This window comes from Cervus elaphus, chromosome 14, assembly GCF_910594005.1.
Source record: "Cervus elaphus chromosome 14, mCerEla1.1, whole genome shotgun sequence".
NCBI classification, from domain to species: Eukaryota; Metazoa; Chordata; class Mammalia; order Artiodactyla; family Cervidae; genus Cervus; species Cervus elaphus.
Genome location: NC_057828.1, coordinates 35,500,602 through 35,523,020, shown reverse-complemented (window position 1 = coordinate 35,523,020; position 22,419 = coordinate 35,500,602). Strand labels below are relative to the sequence as shown.

General features: G+C 36.4%; 1 protein-coding gene across 11 annotated transcripts in view; it reads left to right on the top strand.

Moving 5' to 3' along the window:
* SDCCAG8 (SHH signaling and ciliogenesis regulator SDCCAG8) overlaps nucleotides 1-22,419 on the top strand; it is a 247,055-nt gene that overhangs the window by 89,926 nt on the left and 134,710 nt on the right. For all 11 annotated transcript variants that reach the window (XR_006344971.1, XM_043924028.1, XM_043924026.1 and 8 more), the window contains 2 exons: nucleotides 672-806; nucleotides 3,661-3,777. Coding sequence is in view for 10 of the 11 variants with exons in the window: in XM_043924028.1 (XP_043779963.1) it covers nucleotides 672-806; nucleotides 3,661-3,777 (252 nt within the window). In the remaining variant the exon portion in view is untranslated. The remainder of the gene's footprint in view (nucleotides 1-671; nucleotides 807-3,660; nucleotides 3,778-22,419) is intronic.

The window sequence follows — 22,419 nt, the reverse complement described above, 5'->3', positions numbered from 1 at the left end:
CTTGTATCTGCCTTAATACAAAATTACTAATATACTTAGTGTTTTTAAAAAATACTATTTTATATTCTTATTGAATTTTTCAGATATTAGACATGTCTTTCTAAAGTGCTTAGAAATTCATAAACTCTGGTATTAAAGACTTAGTGTAGCATATGGAAGTGTCTCAAAAAATGTCTGCTGATCGATTTTATTTTTAATATTTAAAAAGCATGGTGGGACTTCCCTGGTAATTCAGTGGCTAAGACTTTGGTGTTCCCAACACAGGAGGCCAGGGTTCCATCCCTGATCAGGTAAATAGACCTGATCCAACTAAAGATACAACTAAAGATGCAGCATGCTGCAACTAAGACCTGGTACAGCCAAATAAATACATACTTACATATCTTTTAAAAATAAAAAACATGGTGACTCTAATTAACAATACTGCATTGTATATTTGAAAGTTGCTAAGAGAGTAAATCTTAAAAGTTTAGGAAAAATAAGTAATTATATGAGGTGATAGTGAAGGGAAATTGATGAATTGAGAATGCAGAGTCATGGAGATACCCCATCCACAGAGAAATGACTTAGAGAGTCAAGTGGCCATGCTGAAACTCTGTTAACTTAAGATGTTTTAAATATTTATTTTGTCAAATAACATTATCATTTAGGACTTTTATTTCCTGTTATAGATGTTGACCCTATCTCAGAATATTGCCCAACTGGAGGCTGAGGTGGAAAAGGTTACAAGAGAGAAAATTTCAGCTGTTCATCAACTCGAGGAAATTCAAAACCAGCTTGCTTCCCGGGAAATGGATGTCACAAAGGTACAAAGATTTTAGTTTACTAATTATGTAAATCTTTTCTTTGAAAATTTTTTCCTAGTCTGTAAATCTCAGAAAGAAGTCTAGAGTAGAAAAATGTTTTTGTTTTGAGATAGTAAGGATCCACATAATGGTCATTCAGCAAGCATTTGTTTATTATCATCAGGCCCTTTGCTAGGTGCTGCAAATACGAAGAGGGTTAGATACAAACAATGTCCTCAAAGAACTTAAGGGTTAAGTTGCTGAGACAGACTTGTAAATAGGCAAATTTTATTACGTTAATTATTAAGTATTTGATAAAACTTGTATTTCTAAATAAATCAATTAAGGGTAATTTTTTTCCCCAGAGATAGTATAAGTTTGGTCTTCTCAATAATACTAAAAGACATACATTTATTTACAACATAAAGGTATGTTTAACATAAAAAAATTCTCTACCTCTCATTCCTTTCAGACCTGTTCTTTAAAATCAAGATTCTAATACTACAACTTCTTATTCTTTCGGTCCTTAAATTTATACTTTACACTATGGTATCACAATGTCTGTGCTATGGGCATCGCAAACTTGTGAACCAAGAACTGAAATGTTTAATGGTCGTAAGTGGCGAAGGTACACGTTTAAGAAACACTAGAGGTCTATATAGACATCAGTAATCATTGGTTTAAGGCTAAGTAACTCAATATGGATATGCGTGATGTAATAAATCAATTTGTTTTTCATCAATATATACACAGATAATTTTGTTAAAATGCATACTCATCTCATATTATAGTTTATTTCTCAACGTATTTTCCCAAATATTGACACATTTTAATGCCGTTATTGCTTTATAACTCAGTAATTTGAATTATCTTTAATATATAATGGGAAAGAAAGCCTAATTTTTCTTTTTTTCCCTTGAGTTTATATAGTTCTTCATTTGCTTTCTAGAATTCCAGCTAGTTCATGCAGAAGCTTAAAATATCATATTTGCCAGTTTGATTGATGTGTTTGTGTGGAAGTAGGGGACAGAAGTAAGGGAATTGGTACAGAGGGATAGAAATGGTTGACCTGGATAATAGGTGAGAGCTACATGAGGATTTTTTGTTCATTATAAGGAGAGAACTTCCTGTTGAAATATGGACAGTAAAGAATGATTACTCTGTCTTTAGAACTGTTCAGAAGGACTCAGACATCAGGGGAGTGCTGTGTGATTGCTTCCAACTCTGGGATAATATAATCCTAGTTAAATTTAATTTGTTGATGTATTTTAGATGAAACTTAAGTGTTATGAATAAATTTAACAAATGCATTTTAAACTGAAATTAGTGAGGCGGGGAAACTTTAAAAATACACTTAAGGGATAAAATTATTTTAAATAGGACTTAATGCTTAGATAGTTATTATATAGATAATTTTGTACTGATACTGAGTTTTAAGCACCATGGCTGTGTAGTTGTTATGTGTTGGTATTATAATTTGGATTTTTAAATTGTATTCTTATATGTAAATCAAATAGATTGAAATAGTGAAGGAAGACAATTAGGGCTCCTCTCATGTTTTTCTGTAGTTCTTAATTTTTAAATTTTATGTAGCTTTAACTAATAATTTTTTATGCATTACTAATATTTTTGAAATGGAAAGGATCAACTCACATATTGAAGATAACTGAATTTCAAGTACAGGTTTTAGTAATTTTATTCATTTTTTAAAAACTTTTTGAGGGTCACTGGGGAGAAACTTAATTTTTCTTCTATCCTGTCACTGTAATTTTCAAACACAGACTAGTTTAGTCTTAAGGTATTTTTTATTTGAACATAGGAAGTTCATATAGATTTTACAAGATTCTAAAACTTCAATAATGATGAAACTAATTTCTAAAATTCTAATAATCACTTTAGAGAACTACCAAAATTTAAGTTTCAGGTAGAAATAGCCATTGGATGATACCTAATTTTTAAAATATCATACTTGTAACTTAGAAACTGACTTAGCAGACACGTATTATTTGATCTCCCTACAAGTTCTCAGTTGTCTCAGAAGTTTGTAACTTCTTTATTTAGATTTGTCTGCTAGTTGCATTTCCCAAACGTATTTATCTGTATGGAGATGGCCTGGATTGAAAGAATATGTAAAGGATGATACATAATTTTTAGATACTACATGTGTTTACTGTTTAATTCTGTATTAAAATCATTTCAATTACATGTATATTTTCCTTTTATGTTGAATGCTATAGTTATTTTAAAAGCAGAGTGGGCTTAATTGCAGTCTGTGATTTTTGATTTTCTTAACTTGAATACATAGTGTTTTGCATGGTAAGACTTACATTATCTACAAAGGCTACAGTAAATACTGGCTGGGTTCTACTCTATGCCTAAATATTAATAATATAGTCTATTAACAGAGAGAAGAATTCCTTTATTAATTTCCTTAAATAAAAACCTAACTGATAAAGAGTTTCAAGGCAAGTTTTTAATATAGAGTGTATCTTTAACCATGACAACTTTAATGAATAATAACATAGCTTAATATTTTAATTAATAATTTTACCTATTTAAAAGTGAGATGATAGTGCATTTTAGATAATAATATGCAATTGAAACTCTTATTTTACATGAAAAATTCTTGTGTATATTGCCAGAGTTCCCTGGTTGTGCTTTGCTTTATCTGTAATTTGAAGTTGCAAGGCTCAATAATATCTGATATTGCCTCCACATCTTAACAATATATTGAATATGCAAATAGAAAATGCCATTCTTAGAAAACTTCTGTTGTATTTATTAATACGACCTCTAGGGGGCACCAAAAGATCTGATTGCAGGCATTGCCTAGTAGATTCCAGTAGCTATTGATCTAGTTTTTGTAATCTAACAGGTGTGTGGAGAAATGCGCTATCAATTGAATAAAACCAAAATGGAGAAGGATGAGGCCGAAAAGGAGCACAGAGAGTACAGAACAAAAACTAAAAGAGATCTTGAAATTAAAGATCAGGTAAGATTTGGTACAAATGTAGTACCTGCAGCAATTAAAGACATAACTAATGTTTTTTTCCTGAAATTTTTGTGATTTTATTCCTAAGTCATTTATTTCTATTATATTCTTTCTAATTAATGGAATGATTCAATTTATACTATTAAAAGAATTTCATATACAGTTGCCTAAAATTATCACCTTTCACATGAAGTTGTGAGAATACAACTGCATGCATATTAAATTCCAATCTGACAGGTCATAAATATACATTTGGATATATGTATCCATTACTTTAAAAAGTGGAAAAAAATGTTCTAATGCACATTTTGAACCTAAAATATATGTAAATAAAGTTCTTGAAAAATGCCAACTTGAATCCAATTTTAAGTGAAAAAGTTTAAAATTTGTGAGATGAGATGAGTTGATATGTAAACATGTCAATCAAATTGATTGTTGGCAGAGTGGAACCAGTTTTAACTAAGACTATCATGAATATGTTTGTTCAGGAAACCTAAATACAGTAAAACTGGAAATGCTAGGGAAAAAATGTTACTTACTTCAATTTAAGTTTGAACAGATGTTTTACATTATATCTTTGTTCAGATCATGTAGATACTTCAATTTTAATTGACAACATGGATGAAGTTTTTAGCGAGGCAGTTCCAAATATACTGACTTTTGATTTTCTTAGTTTTGTGTGACAGAACATTGAAAGCTTTCATTCTTTATATTCAGTGAAAGCAGGTTGATAAATCTATTCAATTAAAATAAGACTGAGTTCTCAGTGTCATTATTTTAAAGAAATCGCTATGGTTTAAAAGGGGGTAGCCCAAAGTAAATTTTTTGAAATATATTCTAGTTCAACATTTTTTACCAAATTTTCCAACATATTTGCTTTTCAACCCAATCAGCTCTCTATGCAAATAGTGCAAAGACAATCAGGAAAAGTATTGAAAATGAAAGTGATGATGAAATTTAGTACCAAAAGTTTTTCAAGTGGTGGCTGAAATTCCTGGTACTGAAATAAAATCCAAACAGCCAAAATCAAATTCTACTTTTGCACCACTACATTCATAGTGTTATAATGAGTTTTAAATTTTCAGAAGAATTTTTATTATTAGCAAATAATGTACATTTCACTATGTTCAAATAATGACACTATTTTATTCTATCCAGTTGGGGGCGTGCCTGATAGTGGAATTAAAAATCCTTTATATCAGAAACTGAAGGTCTAGTATTACCAACCAACATGGAACTTTCCTTTTCTGATGTATCATAACTTTTTGAAAAAGGTATCATATTGTCATGCTCCCTAGCATTATTATATACCTTTCCTGTTATTCTGTAGCATCTGCTAGCATAACATTTTTTTTTTTAACATTTTAGACTAACTGAAAATATATCATAAGGTAGAGTCTCCAAGCTATTTAAAAATTACATTTTAATGTTCTAGAGAGAAAAAAACACTATAGGAGCAATAAGATTTTAATATCTCTTATAAATGAATAACACATGCAGAAGTATTTGTAATATTTGTCTTTTCTCACTATATCTCATTTTAATTAACTACTAATGATGTGAAGGCTAAATTCTGCAGGATTTTTAAAAGAAGCAGTTTTCATTTGTAAATATTACCTGCTAAATTGTGAAACATGAACAGTTTTTATAATGATTTCAATGTTAGTTTTAGATAGAGGTATGCCTTTTTAGGATGTCAGAGTTAGGAATAAAATCTCCTAATAGTTTTCCAAGATGTTTATAATGTGATGTGCATACTATTTTTTTCTTGGACAGAATTTGAGGAAATCTTATAGGTACTCTGTGTAACTATTCTGAATTGAAGAGACAGTTTCAAAACAAGAAAGTAGTGGTGTCTCATTCCATGGATGATCTGGAATAGCAAAGCAGCAATTGTTCTTTGGTCTTTCAGCCATGACCTGACCTTCTGTCTTTAGGACTGAGGAGCTACTTTGCTTGGCCACCATCTGCACTCAGGAGAGAAATTTACATTTAACTTTTAAAAGCTGGGCTGTTGAACATATATCTGAATACCTATAAAATAATATAAAGCGATTTCACTTTTAAAGTGTTACATATCATGCAATTCAGAATAACAGGAAGGCTATCTCTATGTTTACAAACAAGGTGTTCCTTGTAATATGGTCCGTTTATTTATATTTTTGTTAATCTGGCCTCTTGATACATTTTTAAAGTAGGTGGGAAACTGTCAGATTGGAATGTGGTGAGAACAAGAGCTTTTTTGATGTATACAAAATAGGGCAAATGGTTGAGCATCAAAATCATTTTCCTTGTGACCCAAGCCTTGACTCTGGCATAATTAGAAGGGAAGGTTAGGAGAGTAACAATGACAATCTCTTCCTCCCATTTTTTCCTTTTCTCTTTTTTTTATTGTGTCAGGAGCTGATGGGCAGATTATCCTTCCCATCAACTAACTCCTTTGTGTCTCTTCAGTTAGAGCTCCTGCCAGCCTCAGAGGGTGCTTCTAGCACCAAAAAAAAAAAAAAAAAAAAAAGGGGGGACATTTGGTATGTAGAAGAATGAAAAATCTGTGCCCTGATTTTTTACTAGAAAATTTTTATAGGCAACAGTTAGACACATACACACACTCTACTATGGGGATTTTAAAATATTTGTGAAGATAAAGAGACTATTACAATGAAATCCCACATCTCCATCACCCAGGTTCCTCATTTTGCAATTCTTTTCCATCTACTTCACATTTTATCTCTCCATTTTCCTTGTCATCTTTATCATCCTTTTCTTCTTCATCTTCTCCTCCTCTCCTGTCTTTTTCCCTCTCTTCTGCTTTTGAAATATGTAAAGCAGATCTCAGCCATTGAGTCATTTCACCCATAATAAATACTTCTGTGTACACCTATGAAGAATTTTTTCACAATCACTATGTCATCACACCTAACAATATTAACAGTAATTCTTTAATATCCTATAATGCACAACCCATATTCAATCTTTTCTGACCATCTCTACAATGACTGTAGTCAGCTTATTCGAATCAGGAAGATAGTTATGTTTTTGTATGTTAGAATGTTATGGTGTTATCTTCTTTAATAGAAAATAAAGGGAAATCTTAGAAAAATGTTGCCTTTTCCTGTCTGTTGTTATCAATAAGTTTCAAGCATAATGTCTTGATAGTGCTTTATATTTGTAAGGTACTTCATCACCATTCTAAGGAAATATGAATTAATTCTGTAGCAAACTATCTGAAGGAAATGGCTACCTTGCAGCAACCCCAATCATCATATTCTGAAAGGAGCCCATTAGTCTGACATTCAAAATATATAATTAATTTCAGAGCCTTACATTTAAGATTTAGGAAGGCTGCAGGAAGCCCTGGAAGCACGAAGGATAGCACTCTGAAATAAGTGATGCATAAGTGAAGTTTTCTTTGTTAGCCTCCGTTTTGGGGGATGAGTCTTAGAGATGATTCTAATCTAAGTCCCTAATTTTTGACTAGGACCTAATACAAAATGAAAATACAAGGTTCTTTGCTCAAAAAAAAAAAAAAAAAAAAAAACCAGGAAAAAAGTGATGTTAAAGGTAATAAATTATGAAACATTTCCTTTCTCCTGCAGTCAGCCTCTCTCCTCTCTCTCTCTCTCCCCCTCTCTCCTTTTCCTTCTTCCTCCCTCCCCCTGCATGTCATTTATTTGCTGTTTAGTGTTGGACCCCCTCCAGCATGGGATACTCATGGTGGGGGCTGCAGACCCCCATAGGTGCCCCGTGACTGGGTGTACAGATGGGTCCATAGTTTCCAGGTTCTCCATGCCACCAGTCAAAACACCTGTATACCATGCCCCAGTGGGGAAGAGAGACAGTCAGTCTTCATCCGAGGGTGGGTCAGCTGGGCAGCCTCCACGTGCTGGGATCAGGGTGGGCAGAGGCTCGACGCTGAGTCCACGGAGTGTGCTCCTCCTGACGGCTCAGGCAGGAGCAGGGATTGTCAGCTCCATGTCCCACCCTCAGATGTCAGGGACATACATACTCAACCCAGCCTTTCTCAAGCTCAGATCCAGGCCCCCCCCAGATGTAAAGGATAATAGCGGAACTCAGGTGCATGCCTGCTTGCTCAGTTGCTTCAGTTGTGTCCAACTCTGTGATACTGTGGATTATAGCCCGCCGGGCTCCTCAGTCCATGGGATTGTCCAGACAGGAATGCTGGAGTGGATTGCCATGCCCTCCTCCAGGGGATCTCCTGACCCAGGGATCGAAAACAGGTCTCCTGCATTACAGGTGGATTCTCAGCCACCAGCAAAGCCCAGCAGAACATGTTCCACCCCCTGAAACTGCTGTGACCTGGTCCCACCCACGGTGGAGGGCAGCATGGTCCCAAGGCAGGGGCCAGGAAGAGGAAACTGAAAGGGAACAAGTGTCCAAGCCATGAGGCGGTGGAGAGACAAGACCACAGATGTGAGTGGGGCTTCCATTGGTGCCATCAGACTTCACCTATAGAACACAGATTCCAACATAAAACATTAAGAAGAATTTTAAAACGTTGACCACAGAGCATTAAACTGCAGGTTCAGAGCCCTTCTAAACATAGGTCCCTATATGAGCACACTGGTCACACGCCCATGAAGCCACCCTATTTTGGGGATAAGCAGACAAAGATTTGGTGTGCTAATGCAGGGGTTCCCAATCCCTGGGACCGGTAGTGGTCCAAGGCCTGTCGGGAACTGGCCACACAGCAAGAGGCGAGCAGCAGGCAAGTGTGGGAAGCTTCATCTGCCATCCCTGTTGGTTGCATTATCTCCGGAACCATTGCCCCACCACTTCCTTCCGTGGAAAAACTGTCTGCCACCAGCACAACACTGTAAAGCAATTTTCCTCCAATTAAAAAATAAAAAATAACTTTAAAAATCATCTTCCACAAAACTGTCCATGGTGCCAAAAAGGTTGGGGACCACCATGCTAATGCACATATATACATGCCTACTTACACAGATATGAGCGTATGTTTATGCACAGGTGCCCTGTAGCTGTAGAAGAGGGCTAGCAAACTACAGCCCACCAGCAGCTCTGACCTGCAGGCAGTTGTTACAAATCAAGTTGTCATAGAAGAGGGTTAACACTCGCTTGTTAATGTACTGTCTATGGCTGCTTTCCTGCCACAAGGCAGAGTTGAGAAGCTGTGGCATAGCCCCCACAACTGAAATACTTGCTCTCTGAGCCTCTACTGAAAAAGCTTGCCAACCCCTACCCTGAGGATAAAGATAAAACTTTTGTTTCCCCTGCCCTCTAGAATGTGAAGCTTTGAGATTGAAAACTCACCAATCTTGAAGTATAACGGAACAGCTTTAGAGTATTTCGCAGTATAGGAAATGTGCCTGATGCCTGATCTCTGATCTCTAGTGGCATCAGCAGATGGGTATATGACTGGTCATTGTGTTATTGTCTGATTAGAGGCATGTGACTTAATAATGGCTTGGATGGGAATACAAATATAAATACATAAATTGTTTTATAATAATAGTACAAAATGTTTAGGTTAGTTTAATTTCTGTCAAAAATAAGACTTTCTTATCAGTATGGTGTAAGTTAGAACTCTGGAGTTGTGGCTAATATTGCATAGGAATAGCTGAAGTTCAAAATTACCTGAATGGGGTAATGAAAGAAAATATTTAAGGGTAAAGCTCACATACAAAAGAAATAAATCTGCAAATTTTGACTAGAAAATTAGGGCAAAAAAAAGGATTTGAGGATTGCTCATATCTACAGCAACATGACTCCACACTTTAATGCTGACATTAAAAAACGTGGACTGTGTCAACACAAGAGTTATAAGTTCAATTGAATTAATTAGATTGTTGGGAGTAGTACATCTGTTTTGTATGGCTTTGTGTAGAGAGGAACCCCTACATGTCCTAAAGTACGACCTACTTAAGGCCTGAGAAATAAAAGCAATAAAGGAAAGTTGAAGAATTGTACCTTTCTACTTAGAAAAGACTGAAGCATTGCTTCACTTGTCTTTAAGGACTTGACATAATTTCAAGGAGTAAGTTAAACACTTGTTCTTGATCTTTACTAAGGAAAGAATAAGAACAAAGAGATTTAATCACAGCAACTGGAAATTACAGTAGCCCAAAATAAGAATTTTCTGACAGCAAGAAGATTGAAATAGATTGCTGTAACAGATCATGAAACTTTTAGCTTTAAACAGCAGCCGTAATGTGCTCTACCTGAAGACTCAGCTAATGGATCTCTGAGGTCCATTGTCTTTTATTTGATTCTGGAAACATCCTAGGAACATTTCATGGTCTGTATTAACATGGCTACTAAGGTTATTAATATTTATCTTTTCTATAATTTCGGGCTTCCCTAGTGGCTCAGATGGTAAAGAATCTGCCTGCAATGCAGGAGACCCGGGTTTGATCCCTGGTTGATGAAGATCCCCTGGAGAAGGAAATGGCAACCCACTCCAGTATTCTTGCCTGGAGAATTCCATGGACAGAGGAACCCGAGGGGCTACAGTTTATGGGGTCACAAAGGGTCAGACATGACTGAGTGATGAACACTTTCACTTTCATTCATAATGCAGCACTAACAGATTAAAATAAAATCCTGTTCGGCTCTGTTCTCTCTTATGTGTCTGTAATGCTATATACTCTCTTCAGAGGGCTTTTGGGGAATTTACTGAGATTAATGGATGGCTTCTGAGAGCTAGGCTTCAGAGACTATCCACCTACCACCTGCAGTCTCACTTCTAGCTCTGAAAAATGACTGGGAGGGGCCACTTGGGCACGCCGTTCGTACATGTAATCACTTGGTCCTGGTGATGACAGAGTTGCTCTCCAGTGTTCTTCACACCCTCTTTCAGTGATGGAGGTTTAGCACATTCCTCTCCCTGCTCCTCACTTAGACTGTAGCCATTCCAGAGGGCCTGGCCTGCCCACACCAGCTACACTAGACACTGTGGGGTGATAACTGGAAGACCCAGGTCCTGCCCTTAGGGGGTTTATATTCTAGTTTAAGAGCCAGAGTACACATTTGAATGTGCCTAAAAATACTTGTAAAGTAGCATATCGACAAGTGCAAATTAATGTAGTGTGAACTTCATGCTGGCTGCAGCCCATGAGAGGAGAATCTGGTTCCATGTGTGTGATGCAATAAGGCTTTTTTTTTTTTTTTAAATAGCATCTTCCCTAAGTATGCCCTAAAGCATTGTTCAATATACTTAGATAAATTTGTGTTCTTATCACAGCCCAACCAAGAATTCTGAGAAAAATTTTCACCCTGGCGTATGTCTAATAAATCAGCTTCTTTTGTTCTTGTGCTGTGGGGTGCTTGAATGGGACAAATAGAGTTATGTAAATAATTTAACATATCTCCATTTAATGAAATATTACCAATTTGTTATTTTTCTGAAACACCATATAAAGTTAATTTCTTCATTTAAAATTATAATTACATTCATAAGCTCAGAAAATTAGCAGTAAAGAAAAGTAAGTTTGATTTTTTTGAACAAAGAAACCGTTCCACATCAATCCAGTGAAGGATATCAAGTTGCAGGTCCTTGGGGCATTTAGCATGAATAACTTTAATAATGATTTGGGCAGTGGTTTTAGGTGGCAGTATATGTATGTCTCATTCATAAAAACACTATAGAAATTCATATGCTCAAAAAAGTCATTTGATTTTCTAGGTAAGATGATAATGCTATTCACCGTAATGATACATCTTTTAAAAAATCAAATGTGTAAGCAGAAACAATGTAAATGAAAGTAACAATTCAGGGCTATTTAGCAATAATGGTACAAATAAAACAAGCTCTTTTAGAAATAATATGTGTTATGGGATAAACATTTAGATAAATGCCTACCTCTGGATAGGAGTATAAAACTGTAAAGAGAAGTCAAAAAACATTTTTGTGTTTAAGGAAGTCATACAAACTATTGATTCTAAAGAAATGTAATTTTTGCTCTATTTCAGTTTCAGTGAATGATACATCTTTTGGTCCTTAAAAATTTTTGGCATACTTATTTTGACTTTAAAAGTTGACCCAACCTTCTAACCTTACAGATCATCTTCTCTAGCTACAAAGTCAGAAATTCTGGTGACTACTCTGTAGCAGCAATTCTTTGAATATGTTTGCATGTGGGCCAGCAAACTGAATGATATTAGACATAGGACAGCTACAGCTGCTTTATTTATAGTCCAGAAATATTAGTACCATTATCCAGTATAAATATTACTAATTACTACATATGTATACATTTAAAAGCAATAATTATTGTATAAACAGAAGCACATTCACAGAAGCCAATGATTCCATCACCCAATAGAGCAAATTGTTTTCATTTTTCTGTTTTACCTTCCACTTTTTGTCCATATGCATATATATTATTTTCAAGTGGTAAATACCGCCTAGATATACTTTTGTTTTTTACTTTTTTCACTTAACAGTATCTTAAGCTTTTTATGTGTTGCTGCGTTGTTGCTGCCTTCTCTTCATAGATCACTTTACTGTGGTCATTTACATGGATTGGATTGGCCAGAAAGTTCATTTGGGTTCAAAACCCGAATGAACTTTCTGGTCAACCCAGTGCTTTCAAAAGAAAGTGATACGTCATATTTTGAAGAGAACAGATGCTGTTATAAATTTAGAATCCTTTTGCCCTAGACTTTACTTGTTTCTTTAATTCAACAACCATATATTGCATGTACTATCCTGACCTAGAATAACCTTCTGTTCTTCTTTGTTGTCCTGGGGGGTATAGTAGCATTACAATGTTATGTTAGTTTCTGCTGCACAAGGAAGTGAACCGGCTCTATGTATACATCCCCTTCCTCCTACTGTCTCATCCCACCCCTCTAGGGCACCACAGAGCACCAGGCTGAGCTCCCTACACTGCAGTGAACTTCTGATCTTAAAAAGGGGAGTGTGTATCAATAAGATAGGTTTCCAAGTAAGTATATGTCAAAGACCATAGTAACTGTCGTTAGCAAACCACCAAAGGGTGTGTGGATTTAGGAGAAGGAGAGAGGACAGATTTGAAGGATGGTAAGGATGTTGCCCACCATGGGTGGGAGATGAAGGCATGTAGGTTGGAAGAAGGCAGATTGAACAAAGAAATGGAGATGGGCCTGTAGGGAAAGGAGGAAGTATTCAAATAATGTATGTATATTTTGATTCCATAGCATGCTTGTATCACTGACCTCAGTATTTCAAGTGCCACATCCCTGTTATAAAAGATTGCCCATAGGAAAAAGGCTTATATCAGTCTCAGAATCCCAGTGTAATTGCCTACTTACAACATTCTGCATGTCCTACCACCAGGCACAGAAGTCATATCTTATTTTGGGAATATTTGTGTAAGTTTTTCGTTTCTTTTTTAGTGTTTTCTATGTAATGAGACAATTTTAAGATTTTCAAACTTCAGTTGACATACAACAAAATGACGTTTTATTTGAGTGTTAGGGGACTTCCCTGGTGGTTCGATGGCTAAGATTCCATGCTCCCAATGCAGGTGGCCTGGGTTCCATCTCTGGTCAGGGAACTAGAACCCACATGCTGATTAAACACTAGTTAATGATCCGAAGAATTGATGCTTTTGAACTATGGTGTTGGAGAAGACTCTTGAGAGTCCCTTGGACTGCAAGGAGATCCAACAAGTCAATCCTAAAGGAAATCAGTCCTGAATATTCATTGGAAGGACTGATGCAGAAGTTGAAACTCCAATACCTTGGCCACCTGATGCAAAGAACTGACTCATTTGAAGACTCTGATGCCGGGAAAGATTGAAGGTGGGAGGAGAGGGGGACAACAGAGGATGAGATGGCTGGATGGTATCATAGACTCAGTGGATGTGGGTTTGAGCAAGCTCTGGGAGTTGGTGATGGACAGGGAAGCCTGGTGTGCTGCAGTCCATGGGGTCACGGAGAGTCGGACACGACTGAGCGACTGAACTGAACTGAACTGAACTGAATCAGCAATGAGGACTAAAGTCTACTCTGAATTAAGAATAAAGTTCTATTGGAAAGATTTTAGGCCACAGCAAACTTCTCAAGATAGTATTTTGGATAGTAGAAACTGTATGCCACAACTAAATACCCTGCATGCTGCAGTTAATACCTGGCACAGCCAAATATTGGAGAAGGAAATGGCAACCCACTCCAGTATTCTGACCTGGAGAATTCCGTGGACTCTATTGTCCATGGGGTTGCAAAGAGTCGGACATGACTGAGCAACTTTCACTTCACTTCGCTATAGCCAAACATAAATAAATAAAAAGTATTGTTTAAAACCAAAGTGTACTCCTACTTTAAAAATAAAGTGTTAGAATTAAGTAGGATGAGTTGTCTAGAAATAAGAAACCTTAATGATTTGTAGAACATTTCCACATGGCTGATAATGGAAGGCGAAACAGAGTGTACAGCGTATTATTTTAGCTGTGGAGTGTGAGTCCAAAGACTTGATTGACTTCCTGATTTGACTTTTCACCTAACTTCCTGAGCAAACCTCTGAGAGCCTCATTTTCTTTTCCAGTAAAGTGAGAAGCTTGGCTAAGTGAAAGTTAAATTTTCTTTATGTCTTGAATGCCCATGTTTCCAGAAACATAAATATATTTCTGCTATTCTTAATTATGAATTAAGTATTAATAAAGTCAATAAAATTATGTGCAGTCTCAAGTGTTATTCCAAACTTGCCATTCTTTCTGATTTATAAAAATGACATTTCTGTTATGATAAGAATGAACTTTCACTATTATCGGCCTTAGATTATATTCTTTTCATTATGATGAATGCTACAGCAATAAAATGTCTAGCCTTTAAACAGTTGAATTAAGTTACAAGATAGACATCAGTTAACCTGCAGTAAGAATTAAAGATATACTCTGAATTAGGAATGAAGTTCTATAGGAAAGATTTTAGGTAATAGCAAACTTCTCAACAGTATTTTGGCAGAGAAGTCACTCTTCAGGAAGCCCGCAGAATTAAATACTCTCAGCCAGGGTTTTGTATCTATGTGAACCCTTGACCCTCAGGAACAAATTGGTAACCCCTTGAGACGTGGCATTAATAGTTGATGCTTTAAGTTTCAGTTTTTCCTTTGTGCTATCTCATAAACAGAGCCTTGGAATGAAATGCTATGGTAATACTGGATCTAGATGACCTAGAATATGATATTTTTTGTTCTTTGATTTTTTAATCATCAGAACAAGAACAGATTTTTAATTCTCTTAGAGAATTCACATATGTACATAAAAATGTACATACTTCTACATATAAAGCATATGCAGGAGATGTAAGAGACGTGGGTTTGATCCCTGGGTTGGGAAGATCCCCTGGAGGAGGAAATGGCAACCCACTGCAGTATTCTTACCTGAAAAATCCCATGGACAGAGGAGCTTGGCAGGCTACAGTCCAAAGGGTCGCAAAGAGTCGGATACTAAACTGACTAAGCACTAACCTTAGTGCTTAGTGCTAAACTAAGCTAAGCTTAACTAAGCCCTACCCTAAACCACCGAGCACGCGCTCACATTTCCCCTTTGGAAACCATAAATTTGTTTTCTTTGTCCATGAATCTGTTTTGTAAATAAGTTCATTTGTATCATGTTTTTAAATTCTGCATTTAAATGGTATAATGTTTATCTTTATCTGTCTGACTTACTTAATATGGTAATCTCATACTGAGAGGTAACTGTCATATCCTAATTTGAATTAGAATCTTTAGGCTGTCATTTTCAACTTACCTCTACACTTAAGTTTATCACAGAAGAATAGGGCTGGGACAGTATTTTTTCCCTAAGTAACTGAAAGTCCACTATGTGCATAGTAATTGAAGCTGTTTAAGGGTTTATATATCAAGAGCCAGATATGTTTTGATCTAAAAGGGGAGTTAAGGTAAATGGATGGATCAAATATCTATTTATGTATTAAAAATCTATAAATATATCTTTGTGTGTGTATATGTATAGATACATGTATGAGTGTATGTGTCTATTTTATATATATATATATATATATATATATATATATATTTATCACTAATATGTAATACAAGAAGTATGACTTACTGATAAACAGGGTTTTCTTGAGCAGAGCCTGAAGTCTCTAAATGCTGAATTTGGAATATCTTTGACTTACCTCATCAGCCAGGAGAGAACAAAGGAACCTTGAGTTATTCCAGTTATTTACTTGTTGCTGCCTCACAAGAAAATAGAACTTTTATGTTAAAAATAAAAAAAAAAAAAAAACAAGAAGAAAAGAGGAAAAGCAAAACAAAGTAGGAAGAGAAAATGAGAAAGATTTTACAAGGCATTCTAAAGTCATACTAAGAATAACTGGGCTTTCACCTCTACTTACTTACCTCTACTTACTCAGTTTCACATTCAATTATAACTCAGAAGGGGCCAACATAACCACAGATCCATCATTATATTCCATCAGTATTCTCAGGAGGGATCCATAATCATGGATTTTCTAAAACTGTAACTGCTGTCATTCCTCTTCTCCACTCCCATTTCCCTCAACCATTGCTGATTGTTGAGAGTAACTTCATATAGCTTGGCATTTTTCAGACCATGCTTTCTAACCACATAGCAATAAAATTCATGAAGGTAATTTTTATCTTTTGTCTCCCTTGTTTCAGTGGCTAAATATGAAGGATCAAAGGGAGGACATCAGATAATAAAGGGCAATAGTTTGATGGGCACTGAGAATCAATAAGACTCAATGTTAGTCTGGCCCCTTCATTTCAGAAATGATTAGGCTGTGAGTGAGCTGAGAGTGAATGCCTCTCATTCATTTTAATGAATCCATTTATTTAACTATTAGTACTGGTAACTTATTAGGTGTCACTAACAAATAGGCACTGGGGTTGCATTGAGAAACAAAATATATTTATTACTCACACAACTCTTATAGTCTGGTGAGACCATTAACTGTGATGAGATGAGGGCTGAGTGAAAGGTAGCTTACTGTGGTAGGAGAGGGTTCAAAAATATTTTACACAACAGTCAGTCAGTTTTCAACATGGATAATACAATTCAATGGATGACATACAGGTTTTCAACAAATGATGCTGGGAAAACTGGATATCCAGGTGTAAAAGAATGCAGTTGGGCCCCTACCTTTTATTATATGTAAAAGTAAATTCAAAGTAGATGAAATACCTGAATGTAAGAGCTAAACTTATAAAATTCTTGCAAGAAGACATTGACATAAATCCTTGTGAACTTGGACTAGGCAATGACTTTTTGGATAGGACACTAAAAGCATAAGCAACAGCAGAAAAAAAAAGATAAATTGGATATCATCAAAATTAAAAACTTATGTGCTTCAGAGGACATCATCAAGACAGTGGCATGAAAACCCACAGAATGGGAGAAAATTTTTACAAATCACCTATCTGATAAGAGACTTGTTTCTAGAATGTATAAAGCAGGTTTACAATTTAATAATAAAAACGCAATTCAAAATCAGGCAAAGCATCTTAATAGATGTTTTTCCAAAGAAGATGTACAAATGGCAAATAAACACATGGAAAGATGCTCGTCATCATTAGCTGTCAGAGAAATGCAAATCAAACCAAAAATGAGATACTACTTCACATCTGCTAGGATGGCCATAATCAAAAAGATAGATAATAATAAGTGTCAACAAGAATGTGGAGAAATTGGAATGACATATATTACTGGCAGAATTATAAGCTGTGCAGCTGCTTTGGGAAATAGTCTGATGGTTTCTCAAAAGTTTCAGCTTAAAGTTTCCATATGACCAATAATTCTGCTACTACATATATACCCCATAGAAATGAAACATGTCCACGTAAAAATATGTTCATGAGTGTTTATAGTAGCATTACTCATAATAGCCACAAACTAATAACCCAAATGTTTTTCAACTAATAAAAGAATAAATAAAATGTGATTATCTGTATCTATACAGCTATATGTTGGCAATAAAAAGGAATGAGGTGCTGATACATTCTACAACATGGTTGAACCCTGAAAATATTACACATAGTGGAAGAAGTTAGTCACAAGAGACAGCATATTGTATGATTCCATTTACATGAAATATCCAGAATAGGCACATCTATAGAGACAGAAAGATTAGTAGATGCTTGGATTGAGTGGATTGAAGGCAAATGGGGAGTACTGCTAATGGGTATGGACTTTCTTTTGGCGTGAAAAAATGTTCTAAAATTGGTCAAGGTGATGGTTGCCCACCTCTATGAATATACTAAAACACATTCAATGATATACTTTAATGGAGGAATTGTATGTGAATTATGTCAATAAAGTTGTTATAAAAGAGATTCTACCATAAAATCCGTATTTCAACATAGTCTGGAGGAGAAAAAAGAGTGGGAATAGAAGGTCATTCAGCAAAATGGATAAAATATGCAAAGACACTGTTTGTTCTATATATACCTGAAGGCAAGAGGAGGCATAAGAGATGAGGAGAGACAACCGAGCCCAGGAAAGCTATCATTTGCCAGAAATGTCCGTACACGACAAAGTCAGAGTCCATATCTCATTCATCATTGTCTCTCTAGTATCCAGCACAAAGAAGGCCTACTACAAGTTTTATCTGCTAGTTGAATGACTGAATAAATTAATGCCTAAATGAGCTAAAGAATTTTAAATAATTAATGCACACTTGCTAAGTCACTTCAGTCATGTCTGAGTCTTTGCAACCATATGGTCTGTAGCCCATCAGGCTCCTCTGTCCATGGGATACTCCATGCAAGAATCCTCAAGTGGGTTGCCATGCCTGCCTCCAGGGGCATGGATACCTCTTGACCCAGGTATCAAACCCACGTCTCATGTCTCCTACATTGGCAGGCAGTTTCTTTACCACCAGCACCACCTGGGAAGCCCAAATAATTAATCGTGCCTAAACTAGTTGACAGATCCTCTAACTCCTAGTTCATCTTTGTTGTGCTATAACAGGCAGAAAGTTTTTTAATACAATTTCAAAAGGTTACTTCCAATTTACAGTTATTACAAAATACTGGCTTTATTTCCCATGTTGTAAAATACTTCCTTGAGCCTATCTTACATTCAATAGTTTGTCCCTCCCACTCCCCTATTCCTGTGTTGCTCCCCACTACTGGTAACCACTTGTTTATTCCCTAGTGGTTTATTATCTGTGAGTCTGATTCTTTTATGTTATATTTGTTAGTTTGTTATATTTTTTAGATTCCACATGTAAGTGATATCATACTTGTCTTCTCTATGTTATTCTACTTAGCATAATGCCCTCTATGTCCATCAAATTTCACTCTTTTTTATGCCTGAGTAGTACTCTATTGTATATGTACACCACATCTTCTCTATCTTTTCATCTATTGCTGGAGACTTAAGTTGTTCTCATGTCTTGGCAATTGTAAATAATGTTTCTGTGGATGTTGAGGTACATGGGTCTTTTCGAATTAGCGTTTCTGTTTTTGCTTTTTGGATATATACCCAGAAGTAGAATTGCTGAATCATATGGTAGTTCCAGTTTAAGCTTTTTGAGAAACCTCCATACTGTTTTCCTTAGTGGCTCCACCAACTTACACTCCCACCATCCAGTATACAAGGGTTCCCTTTGCTCCACATCGTTACTAATATTTGTTATCTACAGGCTTTTTGATTATAGCCATTCTGACAGGTGTGAGGTGATATCTCATGGTGGTTTTGATTTGCATTTCCATGATGATTAGCAATGTGGAGCATCTTTTCATGTGCTTCTTGGCCATCTGCATTTCCTCTTTGGAAAATATCTATTAGGTTCTGCCCATTTTTAAAAATTCTGTTGTTTGCTTTTTTGATGTTGAGCTGTATGAACTATTTGTATATGTTGGATATTAATTTCATATTTGTCATATCATTTCCAAATATTTTCTCCCATTCAGTAGTTTGTCTTTTTGTCAAGCTTTGTCAATGACTTCTTTTGCTATGCAAAAGCTTTTAAGTTTAATTGTGTTCAATTGCTCAGTCATGTCCAACTCTTTGTGACCCCATGAACTGCAGCACATCAGGCTTCCTTGTCCTTCATCATCTCGCAGAGCTTGTTCATTCATGTCCATTGAGTCGGTGATGCCATCCAACCATCTTGTCCTCTGTCATCCCCTTCTCCTGCTTTCAATCTTTCCCAGCATCAGGGTCTTTTCTAATGAGTCGTCTCTACATCAGGTGGCCAAAGTATTGGAGCTTCAGCATCAGTCCTTCTGATGAATATTCAGGATTGGTTACCTTTAGGACTGACAGGTTTGATCTCCTTGCAGTCCAAGGGACTCTCAAGAGTCTTCTCCAACACCACAGTTCAAGAGCATCAATTCTTTCGCTCTCGGCCTTCTTTATGGTCCAACTCTCACATCTATACATGACTACTGGAAAAACCATAGCTTTGACTATATGGACCTTTGTCAGCAAAGTAATGTCTCTACTTTTTAATAAACTGTCTAGGTTTGTCATAGCTTTTCTTCCAAGGAACAAGCGTCTTTTAATTCATAGCTGCTATCACCGTCTACAGTGATTTTGGAGCCCAAGAAAATAAAGTCTCTCCATGTTTCCTTTTTTCCCCATCTATTTGCCATGAAGTGATAGGACCAGGTGCCATGAATGCTTTGAATGTTTTTAAGCCAGTTTTTTCATGCTTCTCTTTTGCTTTCACCAAGAGGTCCTTCAGTTCCTCTTCACTTTCTGTCATAAGGGTGATGTCATTTTCATGTCTGAGGTTATTGATATTTCTCCTGGAAATCTTGATTCTAGCTTGTGCTTCATCCAGCCCGGCATTTCCCGTGATGTAATCTGCATATAAGTTAAATAAGTAGGGTGATAATATGCAGCCTTAACGTACTTCTTTCCCAGTTTGGAACCAGTCCGTGGTCCCATGTCTGATTCTAACTCTTCTTCTTGACCTGCATACAGGTTTCTCAGGCGGTGGGTGAGGTGGTCTGGTATTCCCATATCTTGAAGAATTTTCCACAGTTTCTTGTGATCCACACAGTCAAAGTCATACTCAGTGAAACAGAAGTAGATGTTTTTCTGAAATTCTCTTGCTTTTTCTATGGTCCAACAGATGTTGGCAATTTGATCTCTGGTTCCTTAGTCTTTTCTAAATCCAGCTTGAGCATCTGGAAGTTCTCACTTCACGTAGGTACTGTTGAAGCCTGACTTGGAGAATTTTGAGCTTTACTTTGCTGGTGTGTGAGATGAGTACAATTGTGCAGCAGTTTGAACATTCTTTGGCATTTTCTTTCTTTGAGATTAGAATGAAAACTGACCTTTTGTAGTCTTGTGGCCACTGCTAAGTTTTCTAAATTTGCTGGCATATTGAGTGCAGCACTTTCACAGCATCATCTTTTAGGATTTGAAATAGCTCAGCTGGAATTCCATCACCTCCACTAGCTTTGTTCGTAGTGATGCTTCCTAAAGCCCACTTGACTTTGCACTCCAGGATGTCTAGCTCTAGTTGAGTGGTCACACCAGTGTGGTTGGTGGTGGTTTAGTTGCTAAGTCATGTCTTAGCGAGTCTTGTGACCCCATGGACTGTAGCCTGCCAGGCTCCTCTGTCCATGAGATTCTCCAGGCAAGAATACTGTGGTTATCTGGGTCATTAAGATCTGTTTTGTATACTTCTTCTGTGTATTCTTGCCATCTCTTCTTAACATATCATCTGCTTCTGGTAGTTCCATACTGTATCTGTCCTATATTGTGCCCATCTTTGCATGAAATGTTCCCTTGGTATCTCTAATTTTCTTGAAGAGATAAGTTTAATTAGAAAGTTTTAAATTCAGGATGAAAATAACTTCTTTTATAATGATATTTATATTTCAGCAATTATATTTACTTAAAGTGTTTGATCAGTCTTTTTATATGCTGCCATTCCCGGTAAGTGTATAATGGTATTTCATTGTGGCTTCAGTTTGCATTTCCCTAAGGTTTAATGATATTAAACATCTTTACAGAAGCTTACTTGCCACCCATATATCTTCTTCCAGTATACCCACTGCTATGCTCTAGTTCAGAGTCCTGTCGTCTTTCAGTTCAGTTCAGTTTAGTCTCTCAGTCACGTCCGACTCTTTGTGACCCCGTGGACTGCAGCATGCCAGGCGTTCTTGTCCATCACCAACTCCTGGAGTTTATTCAAACCCATGTCCATTGAGTTGCTCATGCCATCCAACCGTCTCATCCTCTGTCATCCCATTCTCCTCCCACCTTCAATCTTCCCAGCATCAGGGTCTTTTCCAATGAGTCAGTTCTTTGCATCAGATGGTCAAATTATTGGAGTTTCAGCTTCAGCATTAGTCCTTTCCCTTAGGATCGACTGGTTTGATCTCCTTGCAGTCCAAGGGACTCTCAAGAGTCTTCAACACCACAGTTCAAAAGCATCAATTCTTCAATGCTCAGCATTCTTTATAGTCCAACTCTCACATCCATACATGACTACTGGAAAAACCGTAGATTTGTCTAGATAGACCTTTGTTGGCAAAGTAATGTCTCTGCTTTTTAATATGCTGTCTAGGTTGGTCATAACTTTCCTTCCAAGCAGCAAGTGTCTTTTAATTTCACGGCTACAGTCACCATCTGCAGTGATTTTGGAGCCCTCAAAAATAAAGTCTGTCACTGTTTCCATTGTTTCCCCATCTATTTCCCATGAAGTTGATGGGACCGGATGCCATGA